The sequence below is a fragment of the Lacerta agilis genome, chromosome 2 (assembly GCF_009819535.1).
Source record: "Lacerta agilis isolate rLacAgi1 chromosome 2, rLacAgi1.pri, whole genome shotgun sequence".
NCBI classification, from domain to species: domain Eukaryota; kingdom Metazoa; phylum Chordata; class Lepidosauria; order Squamata; family Lacertidae; genus Lacerta; species Lacerta agilis.
The window spans coordinates 59,938,051-59,953,600 of NC_046313.1; the positions used below are offsets into that span (position 1 = coordinate 59,938,051).

The 15,550-nt window shown below is 43.2% G+C and overlaps 1 protein-coding gene across 2 annotated transcripts in view; it reads right to left on the reverse strand.

Annotated features, from left to right (window-relative positions):
* The window catches only part of ANXA6 (annexin A6), a 43,295-nt gene that overhangs the window by 21,181 nt on the left and 6,564 nt on the right, over nucleotides 1-15,550 (reverse strand). For both annotated transcript variants that reach the window (XM_033140312.1, XM_033140311.1), the window contains exons 2-9: nucleotides 14,803-14,858; nucleotides 7,853-7,943; nucleotides 7,526-7,620; nucleotides 3,119-3,232; nucleotides 2,815-2,905; nucleotides 1,965-2,044; nucleotides 1,827-1,883; nucleotides 15-108 (exon numbers count right to left, since the gene is read on the reverse strand). In XM_033140312.1, coding sequence (XP_032996203.1) covers nucleotides 15-108; nucleotides 1,827-1,883; nucleotides 1,965-2,044; nucleotides 2,815-2,905; nucleotides 3,119-3,232; nucleotides 7,526-7,620; nucleotides 7,853-7,943; nucleotides 14,803-14,820 — 640 coding nt within the window. In that variant the 5' untranslated portion in view covers nucleotides 14,821-14,858. The remainder of the gene's footprint in view (nucleotides 1-14; nucleotides 109-1,826; nucleotides 1,884-1,964; nucleotides 2,045-2,814; nucleotides 2,906-3,118; nucleotides 3,233-7,525; nucleotides 7,621-7,852; nucleotides 7,944-14,802; nucleotides 14,859-15,550) is intronic.

The following is a 15,550-nucleotide window of genomic DNA, read 5'->3' on the forward strand; positions in this document are numbered from 1 at the left end:
GTGCTCAAGCTCACCCAGCCGAAGATGTTGCTTGCTTCGGCTTCCAAGAATGTAAATGAATTCGGCTTCATCTGTGCCCCATTTCGCTTCCCCAGCATCCAACAGATTCTTTTAGAAAGCACAAACACACACAAACACAACAGCAGCAGTTTAAAAACAGGGATCAACATGAAGAGACAAGTATTAAGAAGTCCAGTTCACATCGAAACTCTACAATAATTTGTCTTAGAACAATGATGCATGCAACTCAAGAGGAAACTATTGAATTCTCAAAAACCATAAGCAAAATCTATCAGACTTATGCAATCAGCAAACCACGTACACTGGCATCTCTGGTTACGCACGCTTTGGGTTATGAACTCCGCTAACCCGTAAGTAGCTGCTCCTGGTTGCGAACTTTGCCCCAGGATGTGAACAAAAATTGTGCGCCGGAGGCACGTGCGCAACGGGAGGCCCCATTAGTGAAAGCGCACCTCAAGAGAAGAACGGTTTCAGCTTAAGTACGGACCTCCAGAATGAATTAAGTTCGTAACCAGAGGTACCACTGTAATAGGATGTCATCACTGGGTCTTACTTTCAACTAGATGCATTAAGACATAAAAGTAAAGGGACCCCTGACCATTAGGTCCAGTCGTGTCCAACTCTGGGGTTGTGGCGCTCATCTCGCGTTACTGGCCGAGGGAGCTGGCGTACAGCTTCCGGGTCATGTGGCCAGCATGACTAAGCCGCTTCTGGTGAACCAGAGCAGCGCACGGAAATGCCGTTTACCTTCCCGCTGGAGTGGTACCTATTTATCTACTTGCACTTTGATGTGCTTTTGAACTGCTAGATTGGCAGGAGCTGGGACCGAGCAATGGGAGCTCACCCCGTCGCAGGGATTTGAACCGCCGACCTTCTGATTGGCAAGCCCTAGGCTCTGTAGTTTAACCCACAGCATTTGGACATACTGGGAAGCTATTCAGTCTTTAACAAAACAAAAATCAAATTGTATTATTTACTGCTAAAGACTTGAGAAATATGTTCAGCAGGAGATTGCAATCTTAGTCCCGATCACATATCTTACAATACTTACAAGAAAACCATCACTCTGCGGTTCAAGTTGCTGGGAATATTTACTGTGTGACAATATTTTTTCCATAGGAATAATAGGCAAAAATTGCAGATTGTCTTATACAGGGAAAGCAAAGGGGTGATTGGTGGCAGCAGCCAGCAGGAGATTGGGCATGTTATCGGTTTCTGTGGTGATCAACAACACTGGGCAATCTTGCCCTCAATCTTTTTTTCTAGCAGTCCCAAAAAATAGGCGTCATCTTATACATGGGGGCATGTTGTACACGGAAAAATGCAGTAGCTTTTATATAAAAGTACCGTAAACACCAGTAATTTCTAAACTTGACCTTTCATAATACCTGCATCCCAACAAGTATGTGCAGAAGTCTTACAAAGTATTTGAAAGCAGAGCTGACTGCTTTCAGTGGTTCAACAGTTTGATTTCAATAGATGCAGTACTTTAGAACCAGAGACTCTACTTTGGATTCATAAACAAAACATCCAGGAAATGCTGAGTTCTTCAACTGGCTCAGAAAAGCATGAAATCCTCGACTGCAGATACCAGATAGGTGGAGAAAATACACTGTTCAGATGCATTGGGTCTGTGCACGCAGAGTGAACTCATATCAAAACCTGCAAGAATCACCTGGGCAAGATATTGGCCAGATTTTCAAGTATGCCTATATCCCTTAGATCTAGAGTTGTACCAAGATGAAGCAAAGTTCATGCTTTGGATCATCATTAATTGGGCAAGGTACCATGTAAATTGCACCAACCTGGGCATCTTGCTGCACTAAGTCTTCACTTACAACATCATCTTCTTCTCGGGTGCCCTGTAGAAAGGACAAGGAATTGAACCCATTAGTACTGCAAAACATTTGAAGGGACAATACTGAGGGCAGGGGCCAACATACCTGGAGGAGGACGATAAGCATCTTCTTGAAGTGTCCCGAGGTGTCTGCTACAACATCTTCTTCCAGGTCCCTCTCATATGCTATGGGAATGTTAAAAGAGAGAGAGATGAGTTATCAAAACCCATGGCGGAAAGGCATTCATCAGCAGTAGGACTAGAGGGGGAAAGGGGGGTCAAAAAATAAGGGTCTGGAGAAGTGGGATATATTAAGGAGAATAAGGCAAGGCAATGGAATTTGGATGCAGGGTTGAAATGAGACTCATATGTTCATGTGGCTGGGAGTTTGAGCATTTACATTTTTTAACTCTATTGGGATTTTTAAAACAAAATTATCCTAAGTTGTAAGGAGACTTAGGGCAGAAGAGATAAGCAGGTAAGCAGCCCCAAGCAGGACTTGCCCAAAGCAGGAAAATGTTTTGAGTGCATTGAGTTATAAGGTATATTTATACCTTAAAAGGTATAAATCCTTATACACAAACAAACAAACAAAAAGAAAATAAAAAAAAATTCTTTCCAGTAGCACCTTAGAGACCAACTGAGTTTGTTCTTGGTATAAGCTTTCGTGTGCATGGAAAGAATTTTTTTTATTTTGTTTTGACTATGGCAGACCAACACGGCTACCCACCTGTAACTGAAACAAACAAAAAAACGGTGTGGAGATGGGGGAAGAAACTCATTTTATTTTATGTGCAAATTATATGATACATTCACAATCCTATGCATGCTTGCTCAGAAGCAAATCCCACGGTGTTCAATAGTTTGCTCTCTGCTTCATTACGGATATCTTTAATATTAGCCGGAGTCTGCTCAAAATCCAGGGAAGTGTCACAGCCCCTACCCTCTATACTCACCATCCTTGTAGGCCTCCACTAGAGCACGTATCTGCTGATTGGTCCGAGAAGCCAGGATCTCAATGAGGCACTTCTCATCAGTCCCAATACCCTGTGAGTAAGGAAAACAAGTCAGCTGTATGAAATGCAGCACACTGCAGCCCAAGAAAATGAAATAACCCAAATAACCACCTCTGCAGATCAGTATGAGCTGAATGCACTCGCCAATGGAAAAATGATATCGAAAGGCACAGTGAAAAGAAGGCCACTGTTGTCATGTGCCCCCTAAAGCAATGACAAACCCTAACCCTCACTCCCCCTTTACCTTGAGAGCATCTTTGATTTCCTTGGCATCAAAGTATTCCAAGGGCCTCATTAGGCCCACAATCAGCCTTTCAAATTTCCCAGTGAGTTCATACTTCAGGTCTGCAATCAGGTCCTAATAAAATGGCAGAAAAGACAGGAGGAAAAGAGAGAAAATGAGATTGCTTCCTGGGTTCACTTAGTTAGAAGATGTCTCATTGGTCAGAATGGTCCTGTGGTCTAACAAGCAATTTCAAGGTTCAGAGTTCAAGGTTATTGTCAGAGCCAGGTCTACTTATTTTGCTAGATTAACACCCTTGACCGAGAACTCCCAGAAGTGCAAGCTGGATTTCGAAGGGGCAGAGGAACCAGAGACCAAATTGCAAACATGCGCTGGATTATGGAGAAAGCCAGAGAGTTCCAGAAAAACATCTACTTCTGCTTCATTGATTATGCAAAAGCATTTGACTGTGTCGACCACAGCAAACTATGGCAAGTTCTTAAAGAAATGGGAGTGCCGGATCACCTCATTTGCCTCCTGAGAAATCTCTATGTGGGACAAGAAGCTACAGTTAGAACTGGATATGGAACAACTGATTGGTTCAAAATTGGGAAAGGAGTACGACAAGGCTGTATATTGTCTCCCTGCTTATTTAACTTATATGCAGAATACATCATGCGAAAGGCTGGACTGGATGAATCCCCAACCGGAATTAAGATTGCCGGAAAAAATATCAACAACCTCAGATATGCTGATGATACTACCTTGATGGCAGAAAGTGAGGAAGAATTGAAGAACCTTTTAATGAGGGTGAAAGAAGAGAGCGCAAAATATGGTCTGAAGCTCAACATCAAAAAAACTAAGATCATGGCCACTGGTCCCATCACCTCCTGGCAAATAGAAGGGGAAGAAATGGAGGCAGTGAGAGATTTCACTTTCTTGGGTTCCATGATCACTGCAGATGGTGACAGCAGTCACGAAATCAGAAGACGCCTGCTTCTTGGGAGAAAAGCAATGACAAACCTAGACAGCATCTTAAAAAGCAAAGACATCACCTTGCCGACAAAAGTCCGTATAGTTAAAGCTATGGTTTTCCCAGTAGTAATGTACGGAAGTGAGAGCTGGACCATAAAGAAGGCTGATCGCCGTAGAATTGATGCTTTTGAATTATGGTGCTGGAGGAGACTCTTGAGAGTCCCGTGGACTGCAAGAAGATCAAACCTATCCATTCTCAAAGAAATCAGCCCTGAGTACTCACTAGAAGGACAGATCCTGAAGTTGAGGCTCCAGTACTTTGGCCACCTCATGAGAAGAGAAGAATCCCTAGAAAAGACCCTGATGTTGGGAAAGATGGAGGGCACAAGGAGAAGGGGACGACAGAGGATGAGATGGTTGGACAGTGTTCTTGAAGCTACTAACATGAGTTTGGCCAAACTGCGAGAGGCAGTGAAGGATAGGCGTGCCTGGCGTGCTCTGGTCCATGGGGTCACGAAGAGTCGGACACGACTGAACGACTGAACAACAACAACAACAATCACATGTGGACAGAACGGTGACAGGAAACTATGGCTTGTAGCCAACCAAGTTGTACTCAGAGAAGACCCACTGAAACTAATGGACCTAAGTTAGTTAAATCCATAAATTTCAATGGTTCTGCTCCAACTATACCTGACATTGTCCTTATGTATACAGGGTTGTAGCCAATGATATATTTTAGGCTGAATTTCTGCAATGAAACTGAAGTAAATACCACTGTTACTACTAACACTCGAAACAAAATAGAAAATAGAAAATTCTTTCCAGTAGCACCTTAGAGACCAACTGAGTTTGTTCTTGGTATGAGCTTTCGTGTGCATGCACACTTCTTCAGATATACACTACTAATACTGTAATCAATATAACCACTTTGCAAATTCAGATTACAAATTGCAACACTTGTTTGAATGTTCAAACTACCCAATGAGGTATTATTCTCATTTTGCAGATTGGATACACTTACCCAAGGCTACCTAATGTCTCCATGACAAAGGCAGAATCCCCGTGCTGAGTAATGGTCACCTAACTCAAAGACTGCCTTTCTTGCTACTGGATTACAGTGGTTCTCAATGAAATTATTTGAAAGCACAAATTTGCTTACTAAAGGCATGTTTTTATCTAGCAAAGTGCCACTTTGAGAGATTAAGGTGGTAGTGGGGGGGTGGAGACAGAGAAATGGAACATCTTGGCTGAATGTGCTTCGCTATGCAAAGACTCTCGTAATTCTGAAATATTTTCCAACATCCCATTCCTACAATGCTAAAGAAGCTATCTCACTCTAGGCTGATGTACACATATCTGTTGATATTTTCACCCCTCCCATTGCAAGAATCTGGTGGTCTTTTGTTATGAGAGAGGAGGGGGCGGAAACTACTCTTCTGTTCTTCCGTCCCTGCCTGCCTGACTCAGTATGAGAGACTCTTATCTTTGTAGTGATTAGATGGCTGAGTGAGAACTGTAACACTCATGCAAGTCAGTAGATGTAGTATGTAGTATCTCTTAGAAATAAAAATAAGGCATGCATCAAATCTCCACAGCTAGTTTTCCGCATTTGTACTCTGCAAAAGGCTGCTAAAAGTTTCTGGTGCTCACAATACACAGTTGTGAGTCCACTGCACCGGGTCCTGTTATCCAGGATCGGAAGGTCGGTGAAGGTGCTCCAGTCGCCTAGCCCAGCCCAGGTGTGGGCAGGACTGGGTGTACTGACAGTATCTTTGTAGCAGTTCACAAATTCTGGCTTAGCAGGCACTCATTATTTGTGGTTGACACCAACTCCTCCTTGCCCCTCCCCACCCCACTCTCAGCATGTCCCAGGGGACTCAGCAGTGGGAAATAATATTGCCTTTCACTTTGCTCTAGACAGAGGCACGGCAAACTTTCTTCTCTCTGCCTCTCTTTAAAGTCCAGCACAAACTGATGCTAGATCCAACCTCTTTCTTGGAGTTCCTCCCCACCCACTGTAGATTCAGGGGTGAGCACTGTCTATCATGACAGAGCCAAGAAAGAAACTTCTCGCAACTGGGGTTCTCTGCGTCCCTATTCACACATTACAAACATGTAGGGAACTAATGAACTAAGGGAGTGGGGCTGTACTGCTGCCCCTCTCCTTCAAAGCACAAATGCCTTACATACATTTGTTTTGTGAATCGGGCTTAAGATGTGTGGAAAATGTAGACAAGGGAAGGGTGCCTTTATCTCTCTCTCTCTCTGCTGGGTGTGAAAGGTAAAGTTATCAAAATGAAGGATATGAGTACCACTGGCAAATTTGGCATCCTCGCGAGACTCCGAGACCAGAGGGAGGAGAAGGTGCAACAAGATTGGAAGAAATTTAAGGATTATTTAAAAAATCGTGAAAAATTAGATATTTGAAGCAGAACCAGTTTGTTTAATTGGCTTTAGCTAGATGATGTTAAATAAAACAGTATATAAGAAGAGATGTTATAAATGGCTTAGGAATGTTTAGAAATGTTTAAGGTTAAGTAATGAATTATATATGATTAGCCAGTATGTTAAAGTATATTAAGAATAATGGTGAATGTTTAGAAAATAGTTACAAAGTTACCGACGTATATTAGTATTGAACGCAGTCGAGAGAGCGGGGGAAGTCCCCCTCAAAGAAGATTTGAAAGTAGAAGTAAATAAGGATTTATTTTATGTTCCTGTTAGGTATGTATTTTTCTTTTGTTATTTCTAATGTTGTTTTAATGTGTTTGATGTGGTTTTTGTTTATTGTTAAGTGTTTTTTATTTTTTGTTCGTTTATTTGTTGTTTACTGCAGAAAATAATAAAATTTTTATAAAAAAACAAAACAAAAAGAAATTCATTTCTATGAATGTCCTTCTTGGTCCCTGTTGATCAAACTCATCTGTGCTACAGAATACAGGCTTCTGAAACACACACACACACACACACTCTCTCTCTCTCTCTCTCTCTCTCTGTGTGTGTGTGTGTGTGTGTGTGTGTGGTGGGTTTTAGGCAATCAACATAACCAGCAGCGTATCTTATGCCTAGAATAGGGCACTGGAATTCAAGAATCCCGAACAGGATGCTCAGGTAGGATGAAATCTAGTCTGTCCTCTGACACCGCCACTTATGTCTTCCAGTGTTGTATAGGAGGGGTTCTGTGTTGCAAGGGAGAGACGCCATTCACATCCCAATAAAGAGATATAGAATTAGGAGCCTGGCACAAATTCTCCCCTCCATGTCCCTCAGGCTGCTTCCTTTGAATTGCCCCATGCTGTGTCCAATTTTAGAATCTATGGATCACATCTGAAAGGTTTCCACTAACTGCATTCCCCAAAAGGTAGAGATTTTTCATTATTCTCCCCAGCCGAGATGAAACTTGCATGTGGTAGTTGCTTGCAAAACAGAACAATCCCTTCTCAAACTTACCTTGCCATAAAGAGCCTTGTATGCCTGGCAGATTTCATGTCTTTGCTTATTGCTTCTGGATGTTATTAGTTCAAGTATGGCTTCCTTGTCACTGCCTGCAGAAGACAAAGAGGGTGAGTCATGCCTAAAACAGTAAAGCCATACAGTTCCTATTAGAAACTATTATATATTTATTTAAACCCTGACCTTTCCCCCCCCCCCCCCGACGCGACTCCAGATAAAAATAGGGACCACAGAATATATAGGAAAAACGAAGCCAAAATCCTGTTAATGTCACAGTAATTTTAAATTCAAGTGCGCAGAAGACAACTGTTGCAGGACACATACCAAATCCCTTCATAGCATTATAGAGGGCCTCAGCATCCTGGTTGGCATCAAAATCCGGATAATCCTTCACTGAACCCCTGTATCTCCCAGCCTAGAAACAAAGAGAAAAAGACAATGAGGCTGTTACCAATCAGCCGGCCCGATAAGGAAACAATATGCCATGTGCAGAATGTATACAATGGTGGCACGTGGTAGGGCATGTCCAGCAGTTGCTCCACACTTGTGGAGTTCTTTGCCCTGATGGATTTCACCACAGCCCAGAACAATACAGACTCCAAAGCAGCCAGGTTTCAAGTTGCATCAGAGCACAGGTCAGCCAAGGTGGCTTAGCTGGCGTGAGCCAACAGGTATTCTTTAAGCTGCCAAGGCCAGACCTAGGTAGGCATTCTGGAACTACGGTGTTTGCCTCCACACTTTTGGAAATCTGGGAACCAAAATGTATGGAAAGACTACATCTGGTAACACCTGTCAGGGTTGATCTTTGCAAAGTAGATCTGATATTGAGGCAGAGGTATTTAGACTGTTCAGCGCATAAATGAAACCACAATGGAAGTCGGTGGTAGAGCACTGCCCTTGAACATTTTGGCGTTCCATCACAAGGACTGAAAAGAAGGATGCCAGAAGCTCAAGGCCAAACAAGCCTTCCCTATCCCTGATCATGCTGCTCAGGTTGTTTTGGGAGAAGACTATCGCCTCCCATGGTCAGAAGTTGTGCATCACCATCAAGACAAGACGTCACTTAAAATCCTTCCTACAGAACTACCGGTATTTTGGCTGAATACAATATAGTTCCTTTCCTTTCCACATGTGGTGCTGTGGTCAGTGTTTGGCCTCATATATGTATGGAATCATATGGGGAAGCCTGTAAAAAAAAGGTTTACGGACCTGGCACTGGTTTCCCTGGCTGCAACTACCACATCCATGGGAATTACCACACTTCTTTGTGTCACAGGTTCAGAGCTTCTCATGCGGGGAAGAAAATAATGGTGGAAAACGGGCCCCTAGATTTTGAAGAAAGCTTAAGAGATCTGAATACCCTAACTGCACAGGCAATTCTTGAAATCACTTTCTCCTTATCCCTTCCCCCACACTGATGAGTCAGTCTGGCTTCCTGACACATGGCCAGAGCCCCTGAAGTTATTAATAGAGGCGCTGCTCTGCCCAGAATTCTGCTCTTCTATTCATATTGCCAACTTGGTCTCACAATGACAGTTCCCTACTTGCACATCCACCCCTCTAGAAGTATCAATGCACAAGGAGTTGAGGCACTGCTGCCCATCCCACACTAATCTCTCTGGAATAGCCTTCTGAAATATCTGTCCTGAGATTCCAGGACTTATGACACATCACTTCACAATTACAGTATTCCTCTTTCTGGAGAGGGTTGGGAGAATGCTCCCATGTAACAAGATGTGAGAATGATAGATGTCATCTTCCCAGCATCTCCCACACACATACCCAAATGGTTGTTCAGAGGGAACAACCTTTGCCAACTCTATTTACATTTAGCTCAGAGATTCTCAGAGTTTCCACACACACACCCCCGACCCACTAGAAACAGCTGGAAATTACTGAGGACCCCCAGTGACAAAATGGCGGCAGAGGGAGGCAGTTTGGCATAATCCACGCACAATTACCAACATCAATTTCTACTGATAGCTAATCCATCTTTGGAAAAGGCTAAATTATTTGCCACTGGGCTTTCCTTGAGGCAAGGAGTTGCACGGCTCAGCTTTCCTCAAGCAAAGTACAGACATTTGCTGTGCAGATATTGTGAATCACCCTCTTCATTTAGGCAGATTTTGCTGATCCGGAAGTGCTAAGTGAAGAAAGCTTCCCAGCTCCACATCTTTCCAAGCTATTTTAACTCATTTCCCATTCTCTTTTCACGCTGAACTGGTACCTTATTTCCCCTGCAACCACCACTTTCCTTCACCCTGTACACTCACTTCATTCCACAGCAGTGTCCCTTGCTTATCTATGGTACTTCCTTTCTATTCCCTGTTTATTATTTAACCACCAACTTTCCCCACACATTAATTTCCTTTAATACCCACCTCTGACTCTCTGCCCTCACCCCCCATTACTTCTCTGATCCTGAACACCACTGCAAGGAGTCGCTGGTGCTGGCATGGCAGGCAAGTGAGGAGGCACTGGGCAATAAGTGGTTCTGGTAGGTCCTGGCACACTGTTTGACAAACATGGACCTAGAGGATTTCAATCATGTAGGGATCACCAGGAAGTGCAAAAGGAAAAGGAAAACCCACCCTCGAGAGTTTCCAGAGTCACATGCGTTATGCGATATGTCCCTGAACAAATCCGTAAATAACTGCCTCGCCCTCAAACTGGGAATTGGAAATCTTGTCCCCGAGTGCAACACACAGCCTTAATTATGTTACACTAGCTCTGTGAACTGTACCAGATTTCTGGACTGGCTGTACAAAAAGTGAAGGTCGCGTTGATACATCCCAGCATTCTTCCGCAAAAGTCACTTGCGTGTAGGGAAACCGCATAAGCCTATGATAAGTGGATCCCGCTTCCTCCAACTGAGCCCAGAGCCTGTTTACAAAGCATAACAGCTAAACTGCATCAATAAATAAAAACCAATACGAAGCTAAAATACTGCCGTATCAAATTGAAAAGATCTGGGTAAATAGAAATGTCTTCCACAATAAAGGGGACAGTTGCAACTCCAAGGGGAGACTGTTGAACTAGGGCCTGGGAGAGCAGGGTTCAAACCCCCACTCAGCCATGAAGCTCATTTGGTGACCTTGGGCCAGTCACCATCTCTTAGCCTAACCTACCTCACAGGGTTGTTGTGAGAATGAAATGGAGAGGAGAACCACATGTATCCTTGGGAGATAAAGCAGGTATATACAGGTGAAACTCGAAAAATTAGACTATCGTGGAGAGGTTCATTTCTTTCAGTAATTCAACTTAAAAGGTGAAACTAATATATGAGATATATCTTGCTTTGCATGTCATGAGTCCGTCAAGCCTTTATTTGTTATAATTGTGATGATTATGGCATACAGCTGATGAGAACCCCAAATTAACAATTTCAACTTTGGGGGTTTTCATCAGCTGCATGCCATAATCATCACAATTATAACAAATAAAGGCTTGATATATCTCGCTTTGCATGTCATGAGTCTATCTCATATATTAAACTCCAGTAGCTAATGAAAACAATTGCTTACATAAATGGACTTTTCCACGATGTTCTAATTTTTCGAGTTTCACCTGTAAATGTAATAAATATACAAAAAAGGCATTTTTTGCTCCTGCTCAGGGTTGAGATGGGATAAGACACGTTTTCCCAGCTGCTAGGGAAGCACAACATGCCTAATAGCCAAGCTTTAAGAAAAGGCATGTGACAACAAATGTGTAACAGTAACATTTGTTGCACTAGAAATTGATTGGGAAAGCATCTGGAATAAACAGATTCTCAGGAAACAGAATCTGCATGACCTAAGCAGCAGCTTCCAAGTCTTATAGTTTTGGCGTTCCATTTTCGTGCACTTTTAGAAATGGATAAGACTCCCCAAAGTGCATCTGTGCTTGTCACAAGATCAACGCAGATTCCTGTAACTTGAGTACAGAATGTCCTCTTTGTGCCATTCGTATGGTGGGGTTTTTTTAAACATCACCTGCCGCAGAAAAGAGACTGTGTTAAGTTCTTAGGCACTATTATTCTACTGCTGACAGATGCCCCGTCTTTTTTGGCAACAAAGTTAGGCCTTTTGTTTAGCATTCAGCTGTGCTTTAACAAATTTCTTTTCATCATTCAACAGAATTACAAAAAAAACAGCAACACAAACCCCAAACCCCACACATTCAGAACCCAGTTATGTTATAATACCAGCTTGGTATGGGGAGGAAAAAAGAAAAATACCTCCAGATACAAGTTTGAGGTACTGTATTGGAATAAAAGTTGGTATGCATCTTTGGGAGTTCCATTGCCTATTTTCATGTTTCAGCAGCAGCATGCCCCAAGAACTGATTTCCAAGGATATAAACTGTATTCCTATGCAGCATCTCCCTTGCCATGCACTCAGATCTCACAATGAAAACTAGCATGTGCATTTATGAAACTTAATCAACCCTCATGCTCACATACAGGGGCGGAGGGAGAAGATAGTACTATCTACAAAAGCAGACAGTATCTAAAGCAAGGCCTCTTGAAAGTTATGTTTTGGTTGTAAGTTACTTAACCAAAGAACACCAGACAAACATACGGAGCCAATGCCCACTATTCCATCAACTTTAAGCATTCCCCGTTTCTGAAATTGCCATAGATCTTTAAAATGTCTTTTTGTTTCCATCTTTGGAAAAGAGCGTTAGGCAACAAAAAAGACTGCATGACAAGAATTGCCATCTGGAAGGTGTGCCAAAAGCAGCAGCTGTGTAAGGCTTCCATTGACACCTGCCCTGGGGGATTTCCTCTAAGACTCCCTGAAATATTTATCAGGGCCCCAGAGCTATTCAAAGTGCATTAAAGCAAAGTTGGGGGGGATGCCCACTGTGTGCTGTCAGAATGAATTTTCTGCCTTTGGGGAGTTTCTCCTGCATGGCAGCTTCTGGGTTCTAAACATATGAAGTGCCAGGGTGCTTTTTTTTGCAGCTTGTCACCCTGTGTGGCAATTAACTAACATAGCAGAAACAGGACCATCCCTAGAATGAAGCAAAATGGTATTTTTTTATCATTTAAAAAAATGCCATCAAGAAACATATGACAATGGGCCGGAGATGGAAATGTGCAGGAACCCATTGTTGCAGAGTACCAGAAAGAAGGTCCATTAGATTATCTCAGACTACACTGACTAAGCTTAGGCTGCAGTTTTTTCCAGAGACATAAATGAAGTGCTAGTGGCGTGTACACTAATATCACTTTCATCTCTAGAAAGTAGGTTTATGCAAGGTTTTGCTGTTTCTAAAACCTACATCTCACAGCCCCCTTTTAAAGCATGGGCCAGCCTTTGACAACCTGATGCTCTCCAGATGCTTTGGACTACAACTACCATCAGCCCAGTGACCCAATCTAGTAGGCTTACGCTGTACAGCCCTTCAGATCAGGGGTCAGCAAACTTTTTCAGCAGGGGGCCGGTCCACTGTCCCTCAGACCTTGTGGGGGGCCGGACTATATTTTGGGGGGGGGGAAATGAACGAATTCCTATGCCCCACAAATAACACAGAGATGCATTTTTTTAAAGCACACATTCTACTCATGTAAAAACACCAGGCAGGCCCCACAAATAACCCAGAGATGCATTTTAAATAAAAGGACAGATTCTACTCATGTAAAAACATGCTGATTCCCGGACCGTCCACGGGCCAGATTGAGAAGGCGATTGGGCCGCATCCGGCCCCTGGGCCTTGGCTTGGGGACCCCTGGTTTAGATGATGGGTGGTACAGCTGAAGCCTTCTTTCCCTTGCCAATGCCAGGTTCAGCCCAAGACATACTTTCCAAGGTGCAGAATCCATATAGTGTCCTCACTCACCCTGCCCAGTTCACTACTGCCAACTGCCAACTGGTAGGCTACATATTGCTGTTGGTGTAGCCCAGTTAAATACATTTAATAAACTGTAATAATCCATCACATTAAGAGACATTCAACCCTCAACTGTTCCACGTGTACAAATGGTACAAAGCACTTGTTCTTCTATTTCCCCACAGAAGGCATGCATGCCACTATGATGATGCAACATAGAATGAACTGTCTCCGAACACATTAAACCATTTGGGTCTTTCAAATTATGCCCACACAAAAAGAAGAGAAATTCACAACTGCTGGCATCCTTTTTATGGTGAGAGTGTTCATTTAGACTCAGAACCAAAGCATGTGTGAAAAAGAGCCTGGCCACATCATCCAGCAATACCCACTGGCACATCTACCCTGACCAATATCCTCTGCATGACAAAAAATAATTATTATTATTAAATACGGTACCAAAAGAAAGTCAATTAATTAGTATTACATTTAGACTGATTTCACACACAGATGCCTGGCACTTACTGATTTCACAACTCAGGAGATCTTCCAATGCCATCCTAGCCATGCAGGTGCCAGCTTCCTGGAAGCAGCATCCTTGTTGCTTGCATAATATTTAAGTGACCCAATCATGTGCCCCCCAGTCAGGTCATTGGCAGCCTCACTCCTCTGTCCAAGTTGTTTGATCATTACTCCAGGAGCCACCCAGGCAAAAGCAGCTCCCACACATCTCAGGCAATGTTTAAAGGAAGATTTCACTTCAGATTTATTTAACGTGGCAACCCCCTCTCCTTTTTCAAAAAGAAAAAAGAATCAATTTTGTACTGACTCTGTTCACATTGCTGAAGGTGGTTCCCAGCCCCTTATTTGAACTCCCTCTCTGCTCCTCCTTTTTGCAGCCCCCCCCCCCGCCTCTCTCAGCTGCCCCCACAGCAAACCCCTAAACACAGCAAACACCTAAAGTGGTGCACTCAGAACAAGGCCTCAACTCAGCCCCTCAATTAAGATGCCCTTGCAGCCAGATATGCTATGGAAGCCTCTGGAAATCTGAACTACATCTACTTTTAGTGACTGAACAAACAGAGCTCCTTTCCCCGCCGCCCCTTTTCTGCTTCATTTTCTATTCCCCCCAGCTCACTCATCCTACTCTGCACTGTAGAGATTTCACTTTTGGAGTTTAGCATACATCTGCTTTTTGTTTAGCTCCAGCGCTGGCTGCAGGAGGAAAAAGAATGTAAACTGTGCTCAAGATCGTAGTCTCAGAAACAAACCACAGCTGCAAGAGGAAAGATTCGTTCCTTCACTCCTGATATCAAAAGCCTGAGTGACCTTCCCTCATTGCAAGATTAGAAACAAGAGATCCCCACATAGGTTATCACCCCAAGGCAAAATTGTCAGTATGGTGGTTGTCACCAACCCAAAGTATCTTAAGTTAGCAGGAACTGAAAATGCCTTACCTTTCCGCTGCTTGACATGACTTCTGGATCAGTATTAACAGAAGAGGTGGCGGATGCTGCATAACAGAAGAAAAAGAAGATATATTAACCATGTGGATGCCAACAAAAAAAATCCTTTTGTTTTATTACTCTGATGGACCTAAACTTCAGCATACTCCGCACAGGAAACACAAGAAGCTGCTTGGTCCACCCAACTCCAACTATACTGAGAGCAGGTCTTTAGGAATACATTTCTGCCTCCCAGTATTAACAATAAACCACGATGAACAAAACTGTGATCCAAAATAAATATTCTAATTGCTCTATAATACAATTAAAAACATATATATATTAACATAAAATGACAGTACATCTTCAAGGAAAAGTCAAAACTCACTTAAATGTGCTTTCACTTAAATGTGCCGCACCTGAAGTTGTCAGGGGTTGAACCTGGGGCTTCTACATGCAAAAGGTGTGCTCTACCACTGAACCATCTTCAGGGGGTGCTCCTATGTAAAACTCACCCTTTTTGGGAGGGAGATAGATTGAACTTTATGGTTTATTAGAAACTGGCCCCTACAGCACCACCCACCAGTTTCCTTGCAAGATTAACCTTGGGCTGGGCTTGGTGTACATCATAGCTCTCAGCCACTACTTTGACGGAGGAGAGAGGGAGGGAGGCCCACATCAAAAAGGTTGCAAGCGCAGTCCAGATCGCCAATGAGTGGAGGCATTCCAGCTAGTAAAAAATTCGCGACCTCCTTGCAGA